The sequence below is a fragment of the Thamnophis elegans genome, chromosome 2 (assembly GCF_009769535.1).
Source record: "Thamnophis elegans isolate rThaEle1 chromosome 2, rThaEle1.pri, whole genome shotgun sequence".
NCBI classification, from domain to species: domain Eukaryota; kingdom Metazoa; phylum Chordata; class Lepidosauria; order Squamata; family Colubridae; genus Thamnophis; species Thamnophis elegans.
Window position 1 is genome coordinate 13,865,776 of NC_045542.1, and position 27,364 is coordinate 13,893,139.

The 27,364-nt window shown below is 39.1% G+C and overlaps 2 protein-coding genes across 2 annotated transcripts in view; one reads left to right on the forward strand and one right to left on the reverse strand.

The window, feature by feature from the left end:
* Nucleotides 1-19,251, reverse strand: part of ATP13A1 (ATPase 13A1) — a 36,228-nt gene extending 16,977 nt beyond the window's left edge. The window contains exons 1-14 of the mRNA XM_032209472.1: nucleotides 18,857-19,251; nucleotides 14,596-14,685; nucleotides 13,385-13,575; nucleotides 11,692-11,764; nucleotides 11,227-11,382; nucleotides 10,520-10,589; nucleotides 9,818-9,924; nucleotides 9,240-9,369; nucleotides 8,042-8,097; nucleotides 7,302-7,428; nucleotides 6,684-6,821; nucleotides 3,389-3,509; nucleotides 3,070-3,227; nucleotides 760-935 (exon numbers count right to left, since the gene is read on the reverse strand). Coding sequence (XP_032065363.1) covers nucleotides 760-935; nucleotides 3,070-3,227; nucleotides 3,389-3,509; nucleotides 6,684-6,821; nucleotides 7,302-7,428; nucleotides 8,042-8,097; nucleotides 9,240-9,369; nucleotides 9,818-9,924; nucleotides 10,520-10,589; nucleotides 11,227-11,382; nucleotides 11,692-11,764; nucleotides 13,385-13,575; nucleotides 14,596-14,685; nucleotides 18,857-19,162 — 1,899 coding nt within the window. The 5' untranslated portion in view covers nucleotides 19,163-19,251. The remainder of the gene's footprint in view (nucleotides 1-759; nucleotides 936-3,069; nucleotides 3,228-3,388; nucleotides 3,510-6,683; nucleotides 6,822-7,301; nucleotides 7,429-8,041; nucleotides 8,098-9,239; nucleotides 9,370-9,817; nucleotides 9,925-10,519; nucleotides 10,590-11,226; nucleotides 11,383-11,691; nucleotides 11,765-13,384; nucleotides 13,576-14,595; nucleotides 14,686-18,856) is intronic.
* Nucleotides 19,252-19,473: 222 nt separating this feature from the next.
* Nucleotides 19,474-23,950, forward strand: CHCHD5 (coiled-coil-helix-coiled-coil-helix domain containing 5). Its single transcript, XM_032238962.1, has 4 exons — nucleotides 19,474-19,552; nucleotides 20,266-20,406; nucleotides 20,640-20,791; nucleotides 22,669-23,950. Coding segments are annotated over exons 1-3 (294 nt in total). The 5' UTR covers nucleotides 19,474-19,550; the 3' UTR covers nucleotide 20,791; nucleotides 22,669-23,950.
* Nucleotides 23,951-27,364: the final 3,414 nt, after the last annotated feature.

A 27,364-nucleotide genomic window follows, 5' to 3' on the forward strand; every position in this document is an offset into this window, starting at 1 on the left:
CTATCTGGTTTGACCAACTGAAATATCATCAACAATTAGGCACACACAACAAACGCAAGCTTCTTTGTGCAGCTATCCAAAAGCCATTAAGAATTTCCCATGCCAAAGCAACTCAGATTTGCATACATTCAAGGCATCAATTTCATAGGTGTGTAATTAATTAATCCCATTAACTGTTCCACTGGTTAACAATTCAACAATGGAACAGTTTTGCCTTCAGAAATTGTGGGTGCTTCGTCCCTGGAGGCTTTCCAGAAGAGACCGGACAGCCACTTGTCTGAAATGGTGTAGGGCAGTGATGGTGAACCTCTGGCACACGTGCCAGAGGTGGCACACAGAGCCCTCTCTATGGGCATGCATGCCATCGCCAGCTGCTCTTCTGGTTTCTGGTGTGAACATGCACGCCGGCCAGCTGCTCCTCACGTGTGAACCCAAAGACCAGGTGTCAGCCCATGCTTGCGCATCAGCCAGCTCATCTTTGGGTTTCTGGTGCTCCAGTGTGCGCACATTCTGGTTTGGGCACTCAGTGCCAGAAGGGTTCACCATCACTGGTGTAGGGTCGCCTGCTTGAGCAGCAGAGATGAACTAGAAGACCTCCAAGGTCCCTTCCAACTATTCTGTCCTATCCTGTCCTACAACTTGAAAAAATGTTTGTTAAAATGTATATACTGTTTCATGTAAAATATTTCGAAACCATTTACCTTTCAAAAGAATAACACCACATGCACATAGGGAAGGAATCTGCAGACAAGAGCTCACCATTTTATGCAGCATCTCCGGGGCCCCTTTCACAGTTGCAATGTAACACAGATCAGTGGAGCCGACTTTCTCATAGGAAGCCAAGACCGACATTCTTTTCAGGGCACTGGCAAAATGAAAGCGCTGGTGAATTTTCAGTCCCTGAGTTTTAATACTTCGGGGGAAAACTTTCTCATCTGGAAACAAAGAGATCGGGAAATCCTGAAAGGGTTCAACATTACAAGCGGTAATCTTCCCTTTGGATTCCCAGGGGAGGGGGTTGTTTGGAGACAAAAGGAGCCCTTGTTTGTACCATTTATCTAAATGCCAGGAGAACATCTTCTCCCCTTCTTCAACCATGGAACCCTATCACGTAATCCCTTTACAGGAGCAGAGGCACTCTCAGAGACTGGGCATCCTAGACCCATAAAATATATTCAATGTACTGCCGTCTCCAGAATCAAGAGCGGTAGGAATTCAGGCAGCGATCCATAGGATATTTGCAGTTTGGTATAGTGGTGAAGGCATCAGTTTAGAAAACACAAGATCATGAATTCTAGTCCTGCCTTGGGCACAAAAGCCAGCTGAGTGATCTTGAGCTAGCCACATTCTCTCAGCCCTAGGAAGGAGACAAGGGCAAACCAATTCCAAAACAACTTGGCCAAGAAAACTGCAGGCACTAATCCAGGCAGTCATTAGGATTCCAAAACTGACTTAAAGGCACAAAACCACAACAAAACAATAGGCAAATGTGGAGGCATTCAAGGACATACATGGCAAAAGGGCATGATCAGCAGGACATTTAAATCAGTAGGTTTTGTTAGAGTGATATCGCTAGCTCCATTATAATAGAGGAGAATGGTGTGAAATTGGTGATTTGAATATTCCCCAAGGTGAACTGGTTGTGAAAGATGCAATGTTTTGCAATGTACACATTTATATTGGGAAAACCATGTAGTCCCATATGTTGGTTCACTTACATTGCAAAAAACAATTTTTTGCATAAGGAAAGAGATAAGAGAAAAGTTTTTTTTCTTTTTCTTTTTGCTAATAAACTGTGAAATATGTCTAAATCGACTAGGATCAGAATTCCATATTTGATTTGGTTCTCAGCAATAATAGTTCTAGGGGAAGGATCTTGTGACATAAAAGTTAAGGAGATGTACTCATTAAAAACTTGTAAAGGGAACGTAGGAAATATATAATGTTGAGCTCAAGAAACTATTACAATAACAGATGTTGGAACAGGCAAAGTGTCACTGATATTCTCAGTACATCAACTGTACTTTTCTTGGGCATCTCTTAAATCTTGAAAAGCTGCTTTTGAAGTTGTATATAGTATACAACTATATACCATCAAGTATACTGTTTAGCTAGCAATCGTTTCTCCTGCTTGTTTTTCTTGCCAGGGAACACTCACAGTAGATGACTCAACGGGATATTATTTAAGGGAAGAGTTTAAGGTCCACCTACTGTGAGTTTCCCAGTTATATTTATATGGCCAGTGAATTTACAAACTGACTTTAAGCTGATAATGTAGGATTAAATTAACAAATTCCAACAACAAAAGTGCAGATAACCCATTTTTTTTAAATAAAAAGTTATTCTGCACATTAGAGACGTATTCTCTGTACATGGCCCAAATAAAGTCTGTTATCGTAGAACACAGATGGGCATTTACATTCTTAGTTTCTTGCAACTCAGAAAATCAGATGAGAAATATAAACTGGAGTGGAGAAGATGGATTGACTATATTCAAAATAAATACGGGACTAAGATATTCCAGATAGTTTATGACTGAAAAAGTGGGGAACGATATAATCTGTTAGTTAGTTAGCCTAACAAAAGAGGAGTTAAAGCTCAAATGAAAGATGATACTAACTTTCTTTAAGCTGACTGTTAGCTGCAGTTCGGCGGTTCAAATCTCACCGGCTCAAGGTTGACTCAGCCTTCCATCCTTCCGAGGTGGGTAAAATGAGGACCCGGATTGTTGGGGGCGATATGCTGACTCTGTAAACCGCTTAGAGAGGGCTGAAAGCCCTATGAAGCGGTATATGTCTAACTGCTATTGCTATTGCTATTTATTTTAGAATATGTTTGTTAAAGATTTACACCCTGTATTTGTTCTGGGAAGTCGTGGGGGGGGGGGGAAGGTTGGGGAGGGTTGTGTTCGGGTGGGGAGGGGAGGTAAATATTTGTAAAAGCTTTTTTAAAATTTTCAATTAAAAAAAAAGAAAATCTACTGCATGTTTCTGTAAAATGCCCGTGGTCTTATAAAAACAGAGAGCAGGAAAAGCTGCTTTAGGGCGCTCAGGAGCTACCTCAGCCTACCTTTTGTCAGAGTCCAATCCACAGCAGTTAGCATGGCTTTCTCCAGTGGGTCACCCACCAGTGTCCCATCGTCCAGCTGCATCAAGGAATGACATGTGGCAATGACCCGATGAGTCTCAACTGGAATGTCTGACACAGGTGTCACTTCTTTCCCGTCTCTACAATAAGATCAAAAGGCCACAGGCTCAAACAACTGACTCCCAACTTAAACATAACTAATCTCTTAGGAAATTAGGAAACTACAAAAAGGAAACCGTGGGTAAGTCAATGGGCCCCAAAAAAATTCCAAACAACTTTGCTTCCCTCAGCCTGGATTTACCTAAGCCCAGCCACACCTCTCACCACAAGGTTGTCACTGGTGAGTGTGCCAGTTTTGTCAAAGCAGCAAATCTGGACCTTGCCAGCAAAGGGGATGCGGAATGGCTCTGTGCAATAAACATCTGCAAGAGACAAAAGACAGATATAGGTGAGCATGCAATAATAAAAGTCTGTTTTTTCTTTTCTTTACTTTTTATAAATATCCCCTATCTATTCCCATCACTCACATTGTATTTACCAATTTAAAAATATCTCCGTCCTATATATCTGAATGAACCCAGGCCACCACATACAACACCCTGAAAATTATGGCCAGGATGATTTCGATTCCCCAAAAATGAAAGACGGAATTGAGCGGAGAAGAAAGTGCCATGGCTCTTTTGCCAAATTAACAAGGAAGCATATTTCTCACTCAATCCAATGACCTAGAAACCCCAGAGATAATAAAACAATTTAAGCAGAAACAGGCCAAGAACATCCATCGAGAATCTTTATGGTGATCCTCTCCAACTTCAGTATTCAAAGTTTGTTAAAACTTTAGAAGTATCCAAAAATCCTAGAACTTGCAACCTACAATGTGTTCTGAGTTTCATTTAAGGCTTTGACAGAATATTCACTTAAACTAATTACAAAACAATAGTTTGTGCCATGTCTTTTGACTGAAGGTACTGAGTCAATATTGTAATTGTTGAAAAACCTGAAACTTTAAGGAAGTTTAGCAGCTTTCAACCAATCTTTTCCTCAATATGCTGATAAATCTGGCATATTATTTCAGCAGTATTCTGGCCCATTCCACTGTACAAAATTACTTCAGCTCAATGTTGTTTTTGCACTGTCTTGCATGACAGATCACGCCATAACTTTTCAGTTGGGTTAGGGTAAAGCTTTTGATTTGGCCACTCCAAAAACATTACATTTCTTCTTTTTTAGTCTTCTTGTTGTAAATGCACCAGTATGTTATGCTGTATAACCTACATTCATCAGCTCATGCACAAAAATTTGGTCATTCTCTTGTAGAATTTACTAATGAATTTTTGCTGGAGTGCAGTTTTTCATTTTCTCTAAGCATAACAGTTCTCAGTAATGCCAAAAAACTCCACTCATCTGTCCACAGAATATTTTCCAACAACCAGGCGATGTTTGACAAACATGAGAATAATGGAACAATTCTTTATGGGCAGCAGAGATTTCCCCCCTAACGTCCTTGCATTTTTCTTCAGAGTTCTCCTTATGGTGGATTTCTGAATAGGGGCATCCAGCAGTACAAAAGTGGTCTTCAGATTCTTTAGCTGCTATCTGGGATTGTCCGCCTCTTGGGATTGATTATTGATTGATTATTCTTAGAAAAAGTCACTTGGCATAATCTCCCCACACACAAATACTTGTATTGAACATTTAAATAAAACAGTAAAAATAGAAATTTTAAAAAAGGGAGGGGGGAGAATAGCAAGAAAAATATATAAAAAGAACTCCCTGCCAAGAAAATGACTCCCTAACCTCTTCGTGGCAAGAATAATCCTAATCTCTTCCTCTTAACTAACAAATATAAAATGCTTAATCCATAAACTATTTCTTAATAATAGGTAAAACACAGCAAAAGATCCACTAGAGCTCTAAGATTTTAACAATTAGCATATTTAAAATTCAACATAACTATAACAAAATCCCATTTAAAAGTCATGAAATGGTCCCAACGTTTTGATGTAAACAAAATTAAAAAACCCAAATTTAACAAAACAAAAAGGGACCATTTCCTCTTTATAAAAATAGGAGCCCAATAGGCAATATTCTACATAATGTCTTATCTTCAAATGCAGGTCCCATATCTTCACTCTATAGGCATATCCATATTTCACAAGTATAAAATGCACCCACTATCCTAGCAGAGGCACCCCCCCTTCAAAGTTAAACATAGCAAAAAGAAATAATTTCTCCTTTAAAATAATTCCAAACTTCCTTACTTTAGTTAAAGAAAAACAAGTGTAAAAGCCAATTTAAGTATAACATTAGAATTACATAATTATTTACTTGAAAAACCTTTTACATCAGATCCATTTTAGTCAAATGAAGTAAGATACTATTAAAAACAGAAAAAAATCCACCAGAATAATAACATATCAATTGTTATCCCTGATCGAATAAAGTCAACTTTATAGTCTTTGTTTTTCTTTTATACAAAACAGTCTTTCTCTATAATCATTCCAGGGTTTGTTAATCCTTATTACAAATTTCTTTAGCGCCTTAAACAGGTTCTTTTGTAAGGACCATAAGGAGAAACTGCTTGTGCAACCTCAGGCTGTTCTCTTTAAGCCAGAGATCAAAAGGAGCTAATCTACTTTGGCTTTTTTGTAGAAGGTTGCAAATTGTTAGTTCTGCTTATCTGAGGAGCTGTCCTCAATTGGCCATTTTCCCTTGGATGTCCTGTCTTAACATATTCTCCATTGCCACATTAACTGCCTAAATGTGGATTCATAGAAGCCAACATCTTTGGCAATGGTTCTGTAGCCCTTGCAGTGTTATAAGCATCAACAAGAAAGATCTTGGAGATCTCTTCTAATTGAGGTGTGTTCATCCAGAAATGTATGCAGCAAAGAACATATTCTAATAGCAGCAACCAACACCATGGGATATTTTTTTAACAGGGGAAGGCCACTCATGGACTAAAAATCACAATTAATTTCTCCCCTAACCAAACTCATATATTTTTCGCTAATTAACATCAGCTCGGTATGTTCCGTAAAAATGTGGCATAGTTCTCTGTCCGTATTCTTTATTTAACTAGAATCTCTTTGTCCATTAACAGGACTTGGCCCATTGTAAGTTACAATTCTGCAGACTACAAATAGTTCAAAATGATTTCACAAACTTTTACCACTGTTGAGTGTTAAATTACTATTCCTAGAACTGTCCATGCTTTGTGACAAATTCTGGGAGTGTCAGGTCAATATTCTGGAGAGGTTGCATTAGGGCAAGTAGTAGGTGTGCAAAGTGAAAACTCCTCATGTCATCTTAACTTCATATGAGATTACAAGGGAAGATTTCAGTTGCTTTGTTGATCCGGTGAAGGAAATACTTGAAAGCTCTTTACAGTTTGCTAATAGTTTTGCAAACCACATTTTTTTTACATTTAAGGCCACAGTATCACAAACCACAATGTCCCAGTCAATTAAGTCAATAAGCAAAGCAATTTGTAGTATAAAAGACGGGTGTTTCCCGGAATCAGAAATATCATTCTCTTTAAACTTTAACACTTTTAAAGTTTGCAATCTCATACTCCCATGAGTCTTGGCACTTACATAATTTGGCAAGAGCAATGAGTGAGGTGTTGACGGCTAAGGAGAGCTCAATGGGAAGTTCAGGGGGAACAACCGAGGTTAGTATTAAAGTACATTCTAGAAAGAGCTTGTAACGGTTCCTGCTGGGGTCTTTAGTGCCTTGGAAAGAGAAAGAGAGATACACATTTATATATCATGGCTGTACAATTGACTAAGATGATTATTAAGTCCCAGAACACATGCTAGGGCACAATGAAACTGTAAGTACACAAGGGGAAATCAAGTGTCTTCTGACCTCAAAGTTTTAATCTATAGACCAGACAATCTACGGATAGTATCTGCATGATACTGAACCTTTTGAAGAATAATCAACTGAAACATTTCCCTTGATAATCAATCCAGAAATGTATCAAGAATATCGCCTTTTTAAAATTCCTTCTGGCTACAGGAATGTGCTGGAATGCTGTTGAATCCAGCAAAGAACAACTAATCTCTTCAATAAATTAACCAAAACAATAAGAGATCTATCCCTTTAATTATGCAGCCGTTCTAATTGAGTATCCCTTTTTGTAACTCATCAACACACTTGCCATTCCTACTGATGCTATATTCTCTTCTTTATTAGACGCCCAAATTTACCTTCGATCCATACATAGGCTGCGGCAGCAATGGCAAAGACCAGGAGAAAAAGAATGAAGATGAAAGTTTCCAAGTTGTTGGCTGTTACCCGTTTCACGCCAAAGAGGATTGTACGTAAGAGCTTCCCCTGAGAGAGAGAGAGGGGAAGAATAATTAGTCTGCTATAATTCAGAGGAATTATTGACAGAATAGAACAAAAAAATTTGACTACTATCTAAATCGTCAGAAAGTGTTCCCCATTTTAGAGTACTCTAGACATACTGAACTGCAACTCGCAGAATTGTGGAATTTCCTTCCCTGCAGTATTATGCACAAAAAAACCCCCAAACCAATAATGTACTTTGGCTATCAAAACATTGTCAGCAAATCAAGCCACTCCCTTAAAACCTTAATGTTTTAAGAAACATTTTATTAAGGCATAAGAATTTAAAAAGCATTAAATTAAACATAAACAACACAAAATAGTAGAAGGCAGATGGAAGACTTGAAAACTGTTCCATATTTACTCAGACGATTGGCTTTCTTTAAAATAAATAGCAATCACATCGTCACAATTTCATCTTTGCTTCAAGTTCTATTTTTAACGGACTTTGGGTAGTGGAGATATATATCTTAGATTTGTAAGTTAGTCAGAAAGAATCATGAGCTCCGAATTACAAGTTCTGCTTCTTTTGCTGGAGAAGTGAACCCCAGGATGAAGATGCCTAATTGCTTTCACATAAAAGCACAGAGGTTCTTACCTGAGAAGTATTAAAGCCTGTCCTCAGAACATAGGCCACACACCCATTGTCAACAGCTGCAGAAGGGAGAAAGGAAAATATGGTATATTTTTGTAAAACAGCTCTATAAAGCTTAAATGGGGAATTTGGGTGAACCCCTCCCTACCCCCAGCAAATGTGAACACTATAACACTTATGCAGTTTTTTTTTAAGTCATCATATATCATATATATATTTGCCCAGGTTCGCCTGGTGTACCAGTTGCGTCCCTACCTGAACCGGGAGGCCCTCACAGCAGTCACTCGTGCCCTTGTGACCTCTAGACTGGACTACTGCAACGTGCTCTACATGGGGCAGCCCTTGAAGAGCATTCGGAGACTTCAGCTTGTCCAGAATGCAGCCGCGCAAGCGATCGTGGGTGTACCTCGGTTCACCCACGTAACACCTATCCTCCGCGAGCTGCACTGGCTGCCTATTGGTCTTCGGATACGCTTCAAGGCGCTAGTCGTCACTTATAAAGCCCTTCATGGTATTGGACCTGGGTACTTGAGAGACCTCCTGCTGCCAATTGCCTCCAATAGACCGATCAGATCCCACAGATTAGGCCTCCTCTGAATTCCATCCGCCGGCCAATGCCGACTGGCGACTACCCGGAGGAGACCCTTCTCTGTGGCTGCTCCGACCCTCTGGAACGAGCTCCCCGTGGAGATTCGAACCCTCACCACCCTCCAGGCCTTCCGCAAAGCCCTTAAAACCTGGCTGTTCCGACAGGCCTGGGGCTAAAGAGCTTTTGCCCCCCTCCTCGAATGGTATGGTTGTTGTGTGTTTTTAAATTGTGTATTGTTATGTTTCGTCTTTTTATCCCCCGTCTGTACCCCCTTCCCTGACCGAATTGTGAGCCACGCTGAGTCCCCTTCGGGGAAAAGGGCGGCATATAAATGAAATAAATCCAATCCAATCCAATCCAAATCAAAAAGGCAGAAGTTATAAGCTGAAGAAAAGAGCCTACTTGGACTAGCTATATTTATCAGTAAATTCAGTCAACATGTTGCACTACTCTTTCTCAGAATCTGACAAAAGTGATCTGAGAAGCACTATATGAGTACAATATTTTTTTTAAAAAAAGTTAATCAATAAATCATAATTTATTGATTTTTCTCCTATCTCTTCCCTTGTCCCTGCTCCCAATTTTGTTCACGCTGGCTTAGTTGCTACATACGTTTCAGGCCAGTACTGGCTTTTTGGGGTGGGATATGCTGCACAACTTTTGTTCCCCCGAAAATGACATGCAACCTGGAATCCGCTTGCATATCCAGGACGTGATCAGGATCCAAATCCTCAACAGGCTCCTGCATAGGACAAAACAGAACTTGAGCATTGACAATAAGCGAATAAATAAGACAATAAACACAAAATTTGCTGAGATAGGCAGAGATGTAGGCAGCCAGTCTTTGCTGAATTCTCTTTATCTATATTTTTGCCTGTACAAATTACATATTTTCTCGAATACAAGAATTGTCCTTGTTCAAATGAGAGTTGGCCCCAGAATCGGACAATGATCCAGAGCAGGGATGTCAAACTCGCGTCACTACAGCAGTGTCATGTGACGTATCAAGACTTTTTCTCCCTTTTACAAACTTTTACTTTTGACTAGGTAAAAACCGTGGATGCTTTAAGAGCCTGTTTTCACTCTATAGGTGCCAATATGATGTACCCAATAAAGCTATTCTTTGAGGAACCTATCGGCCTCAGAGTTTTGCTTTCTATGGGTTTATGACTTGGAACCCTGGCACAAACCTTCATTTGAGGGACTGACTCTCCAGTTAACATGGCTTCGTCTACAATACACCTTCCTCGCAGCAGCAACATGTCGCACGGCACGAGGTTCTCATGGGGAGAGCGGCCTGGAATAAAAAGTTGAATGCTCAGAAAGGAGTTGGGAGAAAATATGGGCTTAGTTAGGATCTAGATTACTCTAAGGATTGTGAAGGACTTGCAAGCTGTTCTTCTTTCCCCATCTTAGGAGAGCTCAGCCTGTTTAGGCAGCACAAATGATGATTTTCCCACCGAACAGCAAGAAAAAGTTGCTGACATATCAATCCTGTTTTGCTAGTATGTCATATGCCTTCCTGAGTCTCTCCAGTGAGGTCCAAATGCTTTCTGCCCCTTCGATGCTGCCTTCTGCACGTTCACAAGGAAAATTACACAAGGAATGGCCAGGGGGAAAAAAGAAACTTCAGTACAGTTTTTGACATAAAAGTAACATTTTTACAAGCAAATTCTTCCTCTTAACAACAATATTAACCTAAGTTCAGCTTATGTCAGAAAATGCAGCCTCACAGATCTGGACAGACTTCTTTCTGCCCTAATTCCCATTCAATACCTGGCAGTTTTACTAATATATAGGAGTATCTGAATATAGACAAAAGCCAAAAAACCCTTTGAAATAGAAAAAGGTAGGTAGTTCTTTATTTGCGACAAGTAAGGGATCTCCATTACCGACTGAAACAATGTCCCCTGGAATTATTTCATCACTGGAAATTGGCCGCCACTTCCTGTTTCTGTAAACCTGAAAAATAAAGAGGCAGCAAAATAATATTTTGGATCCTTGGGCTGAAGTAGCTTTGGAGAAGCAACAGCCACCTATGTAACTTTCATGGTACCTTTAACCAAAAGAATTTGTTCATAAAAATAATAGAATGTAAGAATAAAAAATGGATGGAACGTATATACACTTTCTCTGTAAATTTAGCCTGTTCCTAAATTTATCCAAAATTTAATCATTGCTTTCATGGAAGAAACCAATACATTTACAAAGCCAAGAAAAATGGAGATGTCTTAGGAGCTAGTGAATACTGGAAGGGGAGAAAAATGTGAAGATTTGGGTGACAAATGAAAATTTTTTGATAATTAAGCACCTTTCCATCTTAGTTTCTACGGTTGTGGCAACCTTTCCTGTCTTACTGAAAATCCCACGTATCAATCACTCTGCTTTTTCTGTCAGCTCCTCTCTCTTTAGCAAGCCCACTTAACGAGTACAGCAACTGTTATTCACATCATCCTGAGCGACAGGACCTCCAATATTTTGGAAGTTAACAGTTCATTAGAATCTCTGCAGATGGGGATGGGGGGGGGGGGAGGAGGCGGAAACAGCACTGGAGCCTTCAAGTTTTGTTTGAGTCTCATCATCTCTTGCCCTTGCTTACCTGGATCATGTAGGGTTTGTTACCCATTTTTCGGATCTCGGACATGTTCCTCATTTGTTGCTGGACAAGGGATGCTTCAAAAGCTACCAGCATGGAAAGAGTGAAGACGCTATAATACCAGTATTCATCCAGGCACCACAGGCCCACACAAAATACCTGTGAAAAGCAGAATCAAAGGATTTTAGGGATCACGCAGTTTGGCAACTTTTTGGAAGCTAGGAGCCACAATGAAATATTTATATAAATATAAGTATTTCCACTTTCTTTGCTGAGGACGTCTGAACAAGTCCACGTTACATAAATAAACTGCATAAATAAAAAGCTTATAACTCATAATGGTCTGGGAATCAACAGCTTTGAATGACATCAGCATTTGCTTATCCTTTTGTCAATTTAAGAAACAATGAAATAACATCAACAAAAAAATACACTTAATGTTGTGCCTTGGCATACAGCTTTTATTACCTGAAAGACGAAGAAAGGAGCTGTTGCTCTCTCTTTGAAGAGTTCCAGGAATTCTGGCACAACCATTTCTGCCCTGTGTGAAAAGCAGAATCCTTGTTCATTTTAGCACTCACCCTTTCTTGAGCCCATTCAATTTGCAAAACTTTCAGTTTTGCTGCATTTAACTTTCAGTCTTCTGGGAGATACGACAACATTGTCAGGAGGATCACAGATTCTCCACCTCCGCTTTGGATCATGAAGGTTTCATTTTCCTTACCCATTTCTCGCTCTCTTCTATTTTCACTTTGGCTTCATCAAATTATCCTTCAAAGCTCAGAACTTTAAAGCTTCAGGCACTACTTAATCAGGACTGCTCCTCAGTTGTCATTGTCAGTCCCACAATTTTCATCATCAGTGGATAATAATCAGTAGTTAATATTTAATAACTAATTAAATAACTACTGGAACAATTAGGGAAGGAAAGTACCTTCATATACATTGTAGCTGAAAATGCTACCATATCTCCAGTCCACATCAACAACTCGGTAAGAACAAAAGCAGTTGTAATTTGGGATACTGGGAAAGTGCCAAGTTTATGAAAACTGGGTTACAGCTGTAGAAACTGAGGTTTTTTTTGTTTTGCTTTTCTTTAGCTTTTAAGACAAGAAAGTTATAGTTATACAGTGGGAATAAAGGGAGAAATTGTGTCTACAGTTGGGGTAAGGAAAGCAGATCTATGCCTTCGAGAGAGCTAATATGTTTTTAATTACAAAGGCATGCCTGAACACAGAGGATCTTTAAATAGGATAAGACAGCTTGTTATGAGGGATTGGATGAATGAGATGAAGAACTTTCTTCCACGATACAGGATGGAAAGATGAGTTATTGGGAATGTAGAAAGGCAGGAAAATGAGTAAAAATGGGCTTAGGATTCATGCAATTGCATGCCAGAATGGGACAACTCGCTTTGGCCAATTCAGTGTGGCCAACTCACCACAGCCAACTCACTGTGGGACAATTCAACAGTTCAATTTAATTATTTAAAATAATTTTAAAAATATTTTAATTTTTGCATTGCACATTTCATTTTATCCCTCCTTTGACACCCTTTTTAAAATGATTCTATTCCACTATTTCTTCAATATTAATGTAACTCTTGTCCCGCAGTGAGTTGGCCATCGTAAGTTGTTCCATGGCGAGTTGGCCAAAGCGAGTTGACTACAACAAGTTGGCTGTGGCCAGCTGTCGTAGACCCATCTCATGCAAAGGAATAAGATTGGAATAAAATTGATCTTGGCAAGATAGAGAGCAATTAATCTCATGGCTGCTAAGTGTCCAAATTCAGCTTATTTAATTTACAAATGATAGAATTGTAAGTCAATGTTGGGGGATAAAAAAGCCTTCTAGGAGACATATACATATACATTAATGTAGATAGATGGAGCAGTGGAAAGGCAGCATATCAGCTTAATAAATAAGTGCAATAAGGAGCAATAAAAATTTTATTTTTTGCTATTGTGAATTATTAACTAGAAACTTCTCTTCCATATCCGTCTGGCAATCAATGCTAGGTAATATATCACCAACATGCTGTCAATAGCTATAGACTAATTAAGCTGAATATTCAACGGTCAAGAGCTTAGATATTCCTGTCTTAAGAAGTTTATGATAAATATTATAGATAAATACTGTAGCCCGCCTTTGTCCTACTTACTTGTTGGTGCCATATTTTTTTTCTGCTGCTTTGATTTCTTTGTCTTCCTGGTAACCACGAGCATTCTGATAATACTGCAGTGGGTGCTCCACAGGAAATGCCACAGGAAGGAATTTTTTGCTTTCACTTAGCTCACAAAAGTATTTGATTTTTTGAAATTCAAAAGAAAGAACCTCCTCTCCATCTTCTCCCTAGAAAGGACACACAAATTAACTTTCTGCGTACATGGAGCCAGTTTGGAGATTTCTGCCATTAAGTGTGACCCACTATGAGGAAGCTGCCTACAGGTCTCCCTGCTACAACAGGCCAAGGGAAACATAAACGCTACAGCAAGGGATACAACACGACACATAACCCAGCTGTGATTTTGCAGCTTTACAAATAATAAAGCTGCTAGTCACAAATGAATTTAATTTTCATAAAAGCAAATGTTTGTATCTGTTGGCAAGAGAATATCAGTGGAAAAGTGGGGAGATACATTTTCTGTCAAATTTCACATCCTTCCCACTCAGAACTCGTGATACCGCTAGAATATTGTTCAAGGGGTATGGTAGGTACTGCAATTGTGATCTGTTGAGACAAGTGCTGCAGATGGGAAGGAATCTTAAGGGAAAGTAGGATAAAAAGCAGGGATGGGATTCAGCCGGTTCGGGCGAATCAGTAGCTCCAATGATCAGCTGAGAGCAAACTGGTTCACTCTGACAATGAGGCAGGCTCACCCGCTTGCCCCTACGCTATACTGACCTATATTTCCTTTGTTTGAAGCCTAGCTGATAGGCGCAGCAGAGCGGATTGCCGCACCTCAACTGTTTTACTCACTGGGGCTGCAGTAGAAGTTAAATTTTTGAACTAATTTCAAATGCAACAGGCATGCGCGGAGCGCGTTTGGTACGTGCAAAGTGTGTGCACACGAGCAAAGCGCGCGCTCAGGGAACCGTTGTTACACTGGTAGTAACATATTCCTTCCTTAAATTAGAAACCCCTCGATGGTTGAAATCAGCTCTTCTCTTTGTGAAGATTCAATTCAGGATTCAAGCCATTGATTACACATTCCTAACCTGTTTGAGATCAGATCCACATTTCTGGATACCTTAATTTCTTCTTTGCACAAAGTGCTAAGTCAAAATCAACAGTCAAACTTAAATGAGATATAACAAATTGATGAGAAAAAGGAACTGTCCTCAACTGAACACCATGATTTAATTTCTCACCTGATCTCGCTGGAGTGGTACCAGTTCTGCGGAGCCATTATTTGGAGTTGGCACAACTTTAGCCAAGGTGGCGTTCCTGGGACTGCGCACCTGAAAGGCAAATAGTTTGAACAATCAGTCTTTAGAATTTGGATCAAATCAAGCAATATCTAGTATTTTCTCCACAAGAGAGAAGAAACAGCTGTGCTTGGGGGTAAAGCTACATTTGTATTAATTGTACTGGTTTTATTTAAACTTAAGACAGGTAGGTTGCAATTAGTGTGTCTGAATAATGCAATATTCAGTTTAATGTGAATTGTAAATTGATATCAAATCATGTTTAACACAAGTAAAATTCTGTTAATCCGAAGCTAGCGCACATGCAGTTGCACTTGAAACTTTAGACACTATTAATCTTTGTGTGTGCAAAATGGAAAAAGATGCTGTCAGAAGAAAACAGTACATGTTTAGAAAAAAAGAGACTCATTACAATAGAGCAAAAATTTGATGCAACCAAGTGACATGAATGTGATCATACGGTAGCAATGCTAAAATAAGATAAATTCCTGATAATTTTTTTAAAATTTTGCTTTCGATTACGACTTTGCAATTTTGTTAACCATAAATTTAAAGTAGATTCTTTTTACTGTAATATTTCATTAATATACATCTACAAATTTTAGATGTATATACAAAATATTTCATTGATTATTTCCACTGAGCTGTAACCAATTACCATGCCAATTCCTTAGAAATTTCACTTTGTATAGTAGAAATTTAAATAATGCAATCATTTTGTAGGATTCATTAACCAAGCCTCTTGCAAAGAAACCCTGTAGTTTCCCTCCTTGTCCATCAAACACAACATCCCCTGGGCGCTAAGTGAGTAGCATCAGGGAGAAACTGTTTCTACAGTTGTGTCTCATATCTGAAACACTCCTCAAAAGAAGTCCTATAAATCTTGTTAATAAGTCATTGTTTAAAGACGGTTATAAAGTCATAATATTGTGTGGGCCTGGAGAGGAGAGGTGAGATAATTAGTAAATAACCTTTAGTTAACTACAATAATAACAATGAAATGTTAATGGACAATATTTAATGATACATACAGGTGTGTTGGGGGGGGGGATATCCTACTTAACCGAATTAATTTTAGAATATATCATTAAGGTGTAATGGTATTGGAGATATATTGAAATTGCAAATGAACGCCAGTGGATGGTTGTGTCTTCTAATGTAGATGATTCTAGATAAAAACATGTTTGAACAATGGTAGCCAAATGAGAATTAAGGTACAGGGATAGTAAAATGTGTAACTTTTCTTTCTTGATTTAAAATGTACAACATGATTTAAATGAAGTATATGTAAGGACTGTGGAAGAAACGCACGGAATATATTTGTAACCAATCGATACGCTTTCAACAAGATGTAACGAAATATGATTTTTTTTCTTTCTGTTTAATTAAAACAATAAAAAAATTTCTCAAAAAAAAAAAAAAAAGAAGTCCATCAGGCATTAAATAAACGAGCTTCAAATAAAGCCTACGACTTTATCACATGCACTGCCTGATCCAAAAAATTAAGTCTTAATTCTTCCTTTGATTGCTTTTGCTCAGGGTTTTAAAGAACGTCTTGGCTTAAAATTTTGTATTATAACTAATGGAAGAATGCAATTTACCTTTGACATTTCTGAAGTAATCAGACACAGAACATATTAATACTTAAAATGAATGAACCATGGCAATGCATCAATTCTAGAAAGCAACTGTGCAAAGCAATATCTAGATGTTTGTTACACTTTAGTCCTCTCACCCCCCCCCCCCTTGCAGATCATTTAAGAATTAGTGAAGGTTTTTTCCATTAGGCCTGCATATAATAAGAACTGTTCAAAATGACCTGTCTGGAAGGCTTAGAAGTCTTCTAAACCAGTGTTTCTCAACCTTGTCAACTTGAAGATGTCTGGACTTCAACTCCCAGAATTCCCCAGCCAGCGAATGCTGGGAATTGAAGTCCAGACATCTTCAAGCTGACAAGGTTGAGAAACACTGTTCTAAACAATGCAGGAGGTTATAGGTGAGAAAATGAGGAGCACCACTAAATAACAATAAGAGGCAGAAAGCTACAGTTTCATAATCTTTTGTTGAATCAACCTAGCCTAAGATCAAAGTCATTGTTAGCTACATTCTATTACGGTACATGCTTTGTTAAAGCCAAACGCCCCTGATACCAACAGTTCTTAAATTCAAATTATGATTCCAGTTGGCCTATTCTTCTATTGCTGAAATATACCAATTCATTTTAACCAATATTATCCATTCCAACTGATACTACTTTTTCAATCATGGGCAGATTATGTTCTATGACTTTGAAACTGGGGCTTTTTGGAAAACAAACTGAATATATACCCATGAATTACGGATTTTTCATCTTCTCTTTCAAAAGGAAGCAAGTAAATGAAAACGAAAGTAGACTAATATCTCAAGGCTCCTGTTAAAGAGGCAGATATAATCAAATTATTATTACTACAGTAGAACATCCAGTGGTCTGACATTATCTAATCTTTACCAGAAACTGGATAACCCTTTAGCAAAAGAACTAGCATCCTATCTTGTACAAATTTCTTCTCCAACCACTATTGCAGTGAAGTTTTAACACAGGAAAATCACAAGCAGCATTTATATTTATATTAATATTCCAAAGAAAAGAGAAGCTAGAAATCTACTTTTAAGTCACTGTGATGGTTTGATCAATTATTCTGTAATTTCCAAACTGGGCACTGAAATATACTAATGTATATGTTGATACTGGCAAGCTCTGGGAAACTCAATTTTCTTCTGGAGAAAAACAGTATGTCTCCCAAGAATGGAAATTTGGGAACTACTCAATTGTTCATGAAAGATAAATATTGTAGATAATTTTAAAAAAGAATAGAGGTGAGAAACTGAGGGGAAAGCTTAAGCCACACTAGTTTACAAAAATATTAAAAATATGTTAAATAAAACCATCATGACTAAAACAAACAATTCTTAAAAAAACCCCACTAAACCCCATTAAAACAGCTGCTTCTTTTTTAAAGGAAAACAGACAATCTAAAATATCCCATTCATATCAATGACTTTAAAGAAAGGAATCTCAAGCAGATTTACTTCCAATTCAACTACACTCATTAAAATTCACATGACCACTTCCTATCGCATTCTACTGCATCCTTAGATTCCAAAATAAGCAATCAATGTATGTAGAATAAACTGCCTTTATATGCAAAAAAAGAAACCTATTCACTATAACCTGAGCACATTAAAACTAGTCAGGATATTAAACAAGAGTAAGCTTAACAAAAGTGTGTGCCTCAGCAAGTGTGTCCTATTTGTTTTCATAACAAAGCCTCAAGTAGAAGCACAATACAGAAGCGAAATCCCAGTGACTCCATGAGGCTTTGCAGCTGTTCTCTCCTTTCAGTCTCAACAGCCTTTGGATTTAAGACTCCAAAGTTTGGCCATCTTATCAGTGAGTGCAAGGAACCTCTCTAGACCAGTGTTTCTCAACCTTGGCAACTTGAAGATGTCCGGACTTCAACTCCCAGAATTCCCCAGCCAGCGAATGCTGGCTGGGGAATTCTGGGAGTTGAAGTCTGGACATCTTCAAGTTGCCAAGGTTGAGAAACACTGCTCTAGACACACCTGAGCACTGACACCTCTTCAAGAAAATACAGGTAGTCCTCAACTTATGACCACACCTGAGCCCAAAATGTGTTGTTCAGTGAAAAAATGTGTTCACTGAATTCGTCCCATGACTTTTCTTGCCCTATTTGTTAAGTGAATCCCTGCAGTTTTAAATTAGCAAGGTGGTTGTTAAATGAATCTGGGTTCTCCATTGACTTTGCTTGTCAGAAGGTCCCAAAATGAATCCTGAACACTGCAACTCGTCCTAAATACGAGTTCAACGGTCAAGCATCTGAATGGAAATCATGGGACCATGGGATACTGCCATGGTCATCAGTCTGAAAAACGGTCTTAAGTCACTATTTGCGGTGCCGGTGTAACTTTGAACAGTCACTAAAGGAACTGTGGTAAGTCGAGGACCACCTGTAAAGCCCACGAAAGGGGTGGGGAAATGAGAGACTGCTTCTCCCCACTTCCCCTGATCTGATCTCAAAAGCCTCAGACAGAGAAAGCTATGTCAATCTGTGCAAAGGTGATCCGCCCCACCCACCCACCATTCCGCGACCCTCTCCCGGGTGGTCTTTGGGTCCCCCGTTCCCTTCCCCGGCGCGGGACTGACCCAACAGCAGTAGAGCAAGCAATGGACGTTGACGCTCCACAGGCCGGCTAAGGCCGTGAGAAGGTGGACGACCCCAATGGCGGCGAGGAAAAGAAGCGCCGCTTCAGGGGTCTCGGTGCCGGCGGCTGACCCCCTAGCCCAGGCGAAGGCGCTCGCCCCCCAAGCCCACAGCCAGAGCGGGTAGAGGACGCAGAAGGGCAACACCGTCCCCCATAGCAGACGCGACCGCCTCCGATATGGAATCACGTCTTGCACCAACTCGTCTCCCGGCCCCGGCCCGGGACCGGCCTCCGCTGTTGCCACCATCCTTCTTCCGGGAGCCGCCGTCGCCGGCTCGCTTCAGGCTCGCTTCCTTCCACTTCCGGGGTAGGCGCCAATGAAGCGCCCATGCTCCCGGCCTGGGCGGTAAAAGCGCGCATGCGTCGCCCCTTCGCAAGCGCCGGCGGAGCCAACGCTTCGCGCTCACGCCCCTTTATGAATGAGCTATACACGTGGCTCTAGCCAAAGCGACGGCGGCGTCCCAACCGCGCGTGCGCGAAGGCGCGAGCCGTTCTCTTGTGTCCTAGTGACTGGGTTTTAAGCTCCGCCCGGCCGGGGCTGGTTTGAACATGCGCAGAAAGAAGTCCGGTGGTGGATGGGGAGGGAGCATGCGTGTTGGGGATAACGAGTGTGGTTTTGTGGAGCCGAGCGCGGCATGTGAGTGTGTATATGTGTGCTCTTTTTAAAGCTCTGCTCCAAAGCCCTTTTTCAGATCTAAGGGAAAAATCAGTTTTTCTTGCTTCCTCGGTCTTTAACTTGCATCTGCAGAGGTTTCAATCTATAATACTTACAGGATCAGATTAAATGTACACATAACCCAATGACTGGTTGCCGGCAGGTGCCAACCTGATGGGTTTGGGAAAGCAGGAGAGCGGCAGACGGCGACATTTTGGCTGCGGATTTCCAGCCTGTACTGTACTTGCTACTTTGCACGTGGTGATGGAGGCTCGTCACAAGTAGCAGCCTTGCTGGATCTCCTTTTAAAGCTGTCTCGATTGTGACCTTGACAACCCATGGTAGTAAATGGTGGGCAGTGATGTAGGAAAACTTACACAATAATACGTATATTATCTTTGAAACTCTGCAAGGTATAAGGCTGTGTAATAGCCCGAGTGAGAAAGAGAGAGAGAGAGAATTAAGTTTTGAAGTCCCAATGGAGGGGAAACCAGTTGTGTTCTGGCAGTTTTTTGGTGAGTAAACTGTGGTGCCTCCTGAACAGTGTTTAAACCAGTCAGAAGTAGCCACTTCCATGTGTTTTTCATAATGTTTTAAAGGTATACTAAACATTTTTTCATTTCTTTTTGTCATTATCTGTCTTTGATTGAAAGGCATTCAGGATTTTTTTAAAAAGCTTGTCTCCCTCAAAACAGGCAGGCAGCTCTGGAAATAACCTTGCAGCATTGCCACAAAGAAGCCGAGCAATATGGCCGGTGTGTGGCTGCTAACCCTTCTTCCTGGCAGCAGGACTGTCACCAACTCAAACTTGAAATGGCCAAATGTACATCATCCCAGTAAGTTCCCTTGGGCTGGGGGTGTTGTTTTGCCTTTCTGGGGAAATCAGCTTTGATGAATTGAGGCACTTTCGCTCCATTATCTGCCTGCAGATTTCATAACATTCCTGTGTGCAGCAACTGCAACTTGGTAGCTGTGAGAACAATGCATTCCATCATTTTTACTAAGTTCCTGCACTGTTCTTTGTCCATTTTTTTTTCTTATTTATAAATCTATGGGACTTTTATTGTAGCCCAATTGTTCAGAAGATTCGCCGAGATTGTGCCGAGCCATTTACTGCATTCGAGGAGTGCCTTAAGACAAATCAGAGTTCTTCATTCAAATGTTCTGAACAACTCCAAAAGTTTCTCGTCTGCGCTGAGCAGGTGAAACTGAATACATAAGGTTGGTGCCTCTAAATGTTTGCATTGGTCATTGGTATGTGTGTGTATTCATAAATAAAATGATATAAAGCTACAATTCATTTATTGCGTATCTTTCCCACATTGTAGCAGCCATTTGACATAATGTGGTGAGAAAAGCTGTAATAACTGACATGTCATACAAGCAGTAACAATATCTTATTCCTTTACAAGGGAAACAGGAGTCAAAAATATAATTGAACAATTATTGTTCTGTTGCCCCAAGACCAGAGTGCCTCATTGTGAAATTGAGAGGTGGTTGGGCCAAAAAGAACTTCTATCATCTCGAGTTTATTGTAATCTTATTCTCGTTTCTACACATAACATGTGCATTTGCTGCATTGAATCTATCTGTCTGTCTGTCTGTTTGTGTGTGTGTATGTGTGTATGTTCCAGCATAACTCTGGAACACCTCGAGCAATTTCAAACAAACTTGGTACACAGATAGCTTTCTCTCTGGAAACAAATACTTTGGGGTAAGACACCCCTAGCACCCCTCGGGGTGTCTGTTCTGTTACAAACACACTATTGTGCCTTCAAATGGCATCTACTGTACTGCCGTAAAATGGATTCTAATGTACAGCACAGTGGAGTTGCCATGGTAACAGCTTCACAGTACTCCACAAGGGAACCCCATCTGGTAAGGGGGAAAATCCAATATTAGAAATTACATTTGATCCAGACATTTTCCCCCTATAAATAAATACCCGGACAACACTGGGTTATCATCTAGTTTCTTATAGTAGGTGGAAAGTAGTAGCTGATGAACTACATTGCACTCTTTATATTGATTGATTGATGATTATGTGCCATCAGGTTGCTTTTGATTCCTAGTGACCACAAGGATAGTCCCCCCCGCCATGATGATCTATCCCTAACCTGTTCTTCGAAATCTTCCAATAATGCAGTCATTGCTATTGTAAGTCCATCCACCCTGCTGGTGGTCACCCTCCTCTTCTTTTTCCTCCCACCTTTTCCAGTTTTTTTCCACATCTAATGTGTCTGAAATAAAATACCCTCTAGAACAGGCCTGTCAAACTGGTGGCCCGTGGGCCAGATGCGTCACGTGCCCACCCCAGGTCTGCAAAGGCAAAAAAAGTACAATATGTCACCTGATGTGATTGAGTTTGACACCCCTGCCCTAGAAGATGAACTGACTTGGGTTACCTAATTGGGTTCCACCACAAAACCGTGGACGACAAAATCGTGGTCGACGAAAGCGCGCATTTGACGTCATCACAGCGCGACAAAAACATCGTGCTGTGATCGAAAAATGTAAAAATAAAGCGAAAACCTTACCCTAACCCCCCCAAACCTAACCCTAAACCTAACCCTTAACCTAAGCCTAAATCTAACCCGAAACCTAACCCTTAACCTAACGCTAAACCTAACACTAACCTTTAACGTAACACTAAACGTAACCCTAACGCTCTAAACCTAACCCTAACCCTTAACCTAACCCTAACCCTAACCCTTACCTTTATGTGAATCGGCTTGCTTTAATTTTATTTTTATTTCAATTTTTAATTTTTTTCATCGCGCTGTGATGACGTCAAATGCGCGCTTTCGTCGATCGCGCTTTTGTCGACCGCGGTTTTGACGGGTCACGACCTAATTGAACTGTGAAGTTGGGCTTAGTGGACTCTTAATTTAGAAAACAGTATTTTATTCATGACTAGGCTGTTGACAAAACCAGTTTGCGAAATGACTGAAAGACTATGACAATTCTTTGCTTGTTTATCTTGCATTTGGGAAACATGCTTATTGTGGACCCTGGTTGGTATAACTTACTAATGAGTTTTGGAAGGTAATATTTCATTTTGTGTGTATTTTCTCTCACCCCTTTTTTCCCCAACCCAGCCTTTTGATTTCTTCAGCAGAAACCTTGCTATTCCTTGAAGTGGCATTATGACTAAAAAAAATTGACCAGCAAAGGCACCCGCTTCTCATCTGTCATGAAGATACCTTTCTCCGCCTGCAGATACATCTTTTGTATATCTGCAACTATCCGACATATCTCAGCTTGGCTCATTGACATGGAATCTCAATGTACAAACCCAGGTATCTGGGGTAGATAGTTTATTATGCCTGGATCTTTTGAAGGCACCATACAGTAAACTGAAAAGACCCTGAATAATCTTTTCTGACCCAATTTCGCAGACAGAATTGCAATGTTCTATGGCTCAAAGCAGAGTGATCCAGACAGATTAATGAACAGAAGAAAAAAGGAATCTAATTTGCCATGGAACTTCTCTGAAAGTACTTTAATCTTCTCTCATGGACTGTGAGACTTCCTCAGGGTATCCTATTTATGTCCAGCTGATGGGCAGCACCGAGCCAACTTTGACCTGGAAAAAAAATCTAAAACAAGGTCAGACTTAATTTCTTAGATGGAGAGTCACCATATACTACCATAGTTGTACACAGATTGGGAAGCCAGAAAGGAGTCTGCAAAGAAGATAACAGATAAATGTTTTTTTGTATTGTTACCAAGAGTAATACATGTCCATGCCACTCAATCACTAGGACACAAACTTAATTCAGAGACATGAATACAGTGCTTTTATTCTCTTCGTAGTCAGTAGAGGGCGCTCTGTCAACATCAGAATGTTCTTGATTCTTTATTTTATGACTGCTGTAAAAGCTAACAAGAAAAATGACATCAAATGCAACATTACATTAATGAAATTCAACAGTTGTCAGCCTTAACTAGCCAAGGCTTCTGACTGGATTTATATACATAACTTTGAATGATATTGGAATCATGTTTGCAGTATTACGTGTGTCAATGCATTGCTTATATCACTTAGCCAGTGGGATACAGGTTTTGTGAAAAATTACACGGTATTCTGAATTGCCATGATAGGATAGGGGAAATGATTTGTAAGGAGGCATGAATAAATGTGCAAGAATGAGAAAATCAAATGAAGACCTAATATTGAATGACCATGGTGATTATTTAAAGAGTACCCTCTTAGAAAAGAAAAGATTTAAGCATGTCAATCCATACATACACATGGAAAATGACTGTAAGCTAAAAGCATTATTGATTTGATTGTTTATGATGGCAGATTGAAATGATTAGTGAATGATATAGGGGTATTGAGAGGTTCTGAATGTGAGATAAACCATTATCTAGTAGAATCAAAAATAGAGCTTAGAAAATGGATAAGGAAGGAGGGAAAAGAAGCAAACGAACGGAAAATAATGGAGGGAAGAGATATTACAGAATTGCAGAGACATGTATGGAGCTACATTAATAAAGAGAATAGAAATGGATTAAGGTGGAAGTTTTGGGGGAAAACACAAGAGGGAGAAAAGTTGATGAAGGGAAGATATTCTTGCAAAGATACTATATTCTTTGCAAGGAATCTTTATATCTATCTATCTATCTATCTATCTATCTATCTATCTATCTATCTATCTATCTATCTATCTCCTTGCAAAGAATGTGGTCAGAGAGGCTAAGGAGGGATTATGTTTAGGAAAGGGAGGGAAATGCAGATTTTGATAAATAATAATAATAATTGGAAGTAGATTGGGAGAATAAAACAAGGAGCAAAGTGAATGGAATTTAGAATTAAGTGCTGAAATAGTTTGGAATGAAACTGAAGTTAGGAAATGCAAGATGTTATTTATTTATTTATTTATTTATACAATTTTTATTTATTTTTGAACAAAGACAAACAAACATAAAAAAACAAACCATCTTCCATTACAAATTGTAGAAAGTGTGTCAGTTGGTTACAGTATTTCCATGCATCTTTTCCTTAGTCATCACCTGCTTTTCATATCAATTCGCATATTTTAAATTCACCTATATTCATGTATATCACATGATTATTATACCTCAACCTTAATTTGACTATAATTGTTTTTACATCCTTTTATATATAATATTCAAAATCTAGAATAGGATTATATCATAACATTCTATTAAATCATCCTAAAATCATCCGATCGCAATACATCTTTATAACATATTCTAGATAAGGCTTTTAAACCTCCTCTCATATTCTCCATGTGTTGTTTATATTGTTATCATTATTAATCATTATTTGTCACTTCATTTTATACGTACTACTAGTAAACTAAATTTAGCTTAGTTTTTATTATACATTTTCATTGCATCAACCTGTATCTTTCCAGTAATAGTACGGTCTTATATCTCTTGCCATTTGTAGCATTAATGTTCTAGTTACTTTCTTAATAAATCTTGTATAAACTTCTCTTCACAACATGTTGTTCCTTTTGTATCTCATAACAGCTTGAAACCCAGCATCTGTTCTTTTCATCAGCTTATCTTTGGTTATCGCTAGTGCTTCTGTCAAGATTTCTCTCCATCAATTTTTCTCTCTTTTCTTCTTCTGTGCTTTGAAGTCTGGGGTAGAGTTCCAATCTATCTATCTCCCCTTTCCATATTCCGCTCTTGCCATTACCAATCCCACTCACTTTGTTGTTGATATCCACAGTTTTCTTATCTCTTTGCTCATTTTCTTCTTCCATCTTTTGAACTCTGTCCTCCACTTTCTTCATTTGATAAACATCCTCAGTTTCTCCATTAAATTTTTCTGTTTTGTATTCCATATTCTCCAATCTCTTTTCAATTCTCTCTGTCACAACTAATAGATTTTAAATTTCAAACATAATCATTTGCAATGTTACAGTTTCTTTTTCCTGCTGAGCCATTCTTTCACACTGCCACTATAGGGTTCAAGGCTATTTTAATAAACTTCAAACAGGTTCATTTATTATCTTTCAAGTCAAAATGTTGTCTTCCCTCCAATAGCTAGTGATAGAACTCCCAAAAGGTATCTGTATAAACAACTTGTGCTCTTTCTGCTATCACTGTCAGTAAACAAATTGAAAGAAACTTGACTCTCAGGTGATCAAAGAGAAAGAAGAAAAAACAATGTATCCAGCCTCTAAGTGGCAGTGTAACTGCTTTTCCTCCTGTTGTTACAACCCTCTTTATAATCCTTATTATCTTCTTTATATTCTAAGCTTAAGAAAGAAAAAACCCTTAAATGGAAATCAAAAACAATCCAATCAAGCATTATAAAAAAAGAATGTAAATGCATAGGTGTAAGCAAAAGTAAAAAAAGAGGAAAAAATTAATCCATTCAGTTTAAAAAATAGGGAGTCTTTGCAAAAGTTCCATCTGTGGAAAAAAAAATAGAATCAGGATAACACACTAAGTTTAATATAGATTAATTTCGCCACTTACAGTCTTCTGTCTTCAATTTTAATTTATCTTATATTTTTTGGGGGGGTAGTCTCTTCTAATAATAAAATTTCCTCACCAATTCAACACACTTTCTCTTTCCGCTTTCTTCCCGGAGCTGTCCCAACTTCAGCAGCTTCATTAGCTGTGTTTCTGTCGCCGGAAAAAAAGGCTATTCCTGGATCTTTTAGGGATTTTGCGGTGTCCCTGAGATCAGCAGGAGGTGCCCTTCTCAATCATCGTCTCTACGGGATGGTTTAGGTCTGAATGGACCGTCTAGCAGCAGAAATATCATCTGCGATCTCGGAGCACCAAGATCGCATGTCGTGCCGTCGCGACATCAGCTCTCCTCCAAGAGCTGCAAGAAGTATTTTAGACATTTCTGGAAGAATGATGGTGATTTGTTGAAGAGTGAAATTGAAATGAATGCTGTATTAGTATCCGAGGCTTGATGGAAGGAAGATGACAAACACTGTAAAATGTTGGAAAATAGAAAAGCCACAGGTAGTGATAGCATAATTGCAGAAATGTTACATTGTGAATGTGATTTGATTATGGAGTGAGCTTGTTTAATGTGTGTATGAAATCAGTATCCATGGCTGTTAATTGAAGGAATGATAATTTTATTCTCTTGTAAAAAGGAAAAGGTACCAAATGTGAATGTGGTGAAATTAATTTGTTACGGGTTCCTGGGAGATATTTGGCAGAAGACTGCAAGAGATAATAACATTGAAAAGTGCTTTATATGGGTAGTGTAGTGATATGAAACTGTCAAGGTTTATTGTGCATTTATTGATTAAGAGAAAGCATAGAACAAATGTTCTTTGAGGTACTCCTCAACTTACAACAGTTCATTTAGTGACTGTTCGAACTTACAACAACACTGGCAACTGGCTCTCATTTGTGACAGTTGCAGTGTCCCAGGATCATGTGATCCCCTTTTGCGACCTTTTGACAAGCAATGTCAACGGGGAAGCCAGATTCACTTAACAATCATGTTAATAACTTAAGACCTGCAGTGATTCACTTAACAATTGTGGTAAGACAAGGTCGTAAAATGGGGCAAAACTCACTTAACAACTGTCTCACTTAGAAATAGAAATTTTGGGCTTAATTGTGGTCGTAAGTGAAGGACTATCTATTTATGATGGAAGAAAAGCATGGATAAAAATAGAATGCTTGATGAATGGTTTAACAGAGACTGTGACAAATATGGGTGTTCCCTTATTTGCTTGATCTATTCATGGATAAATGCATAAAAAGTGTAGTGACTTTGAGGTATCTTGGTTGGGGAAGTGAGCGTATATGTAGGTTTTAAGCAGCTGATGCCGT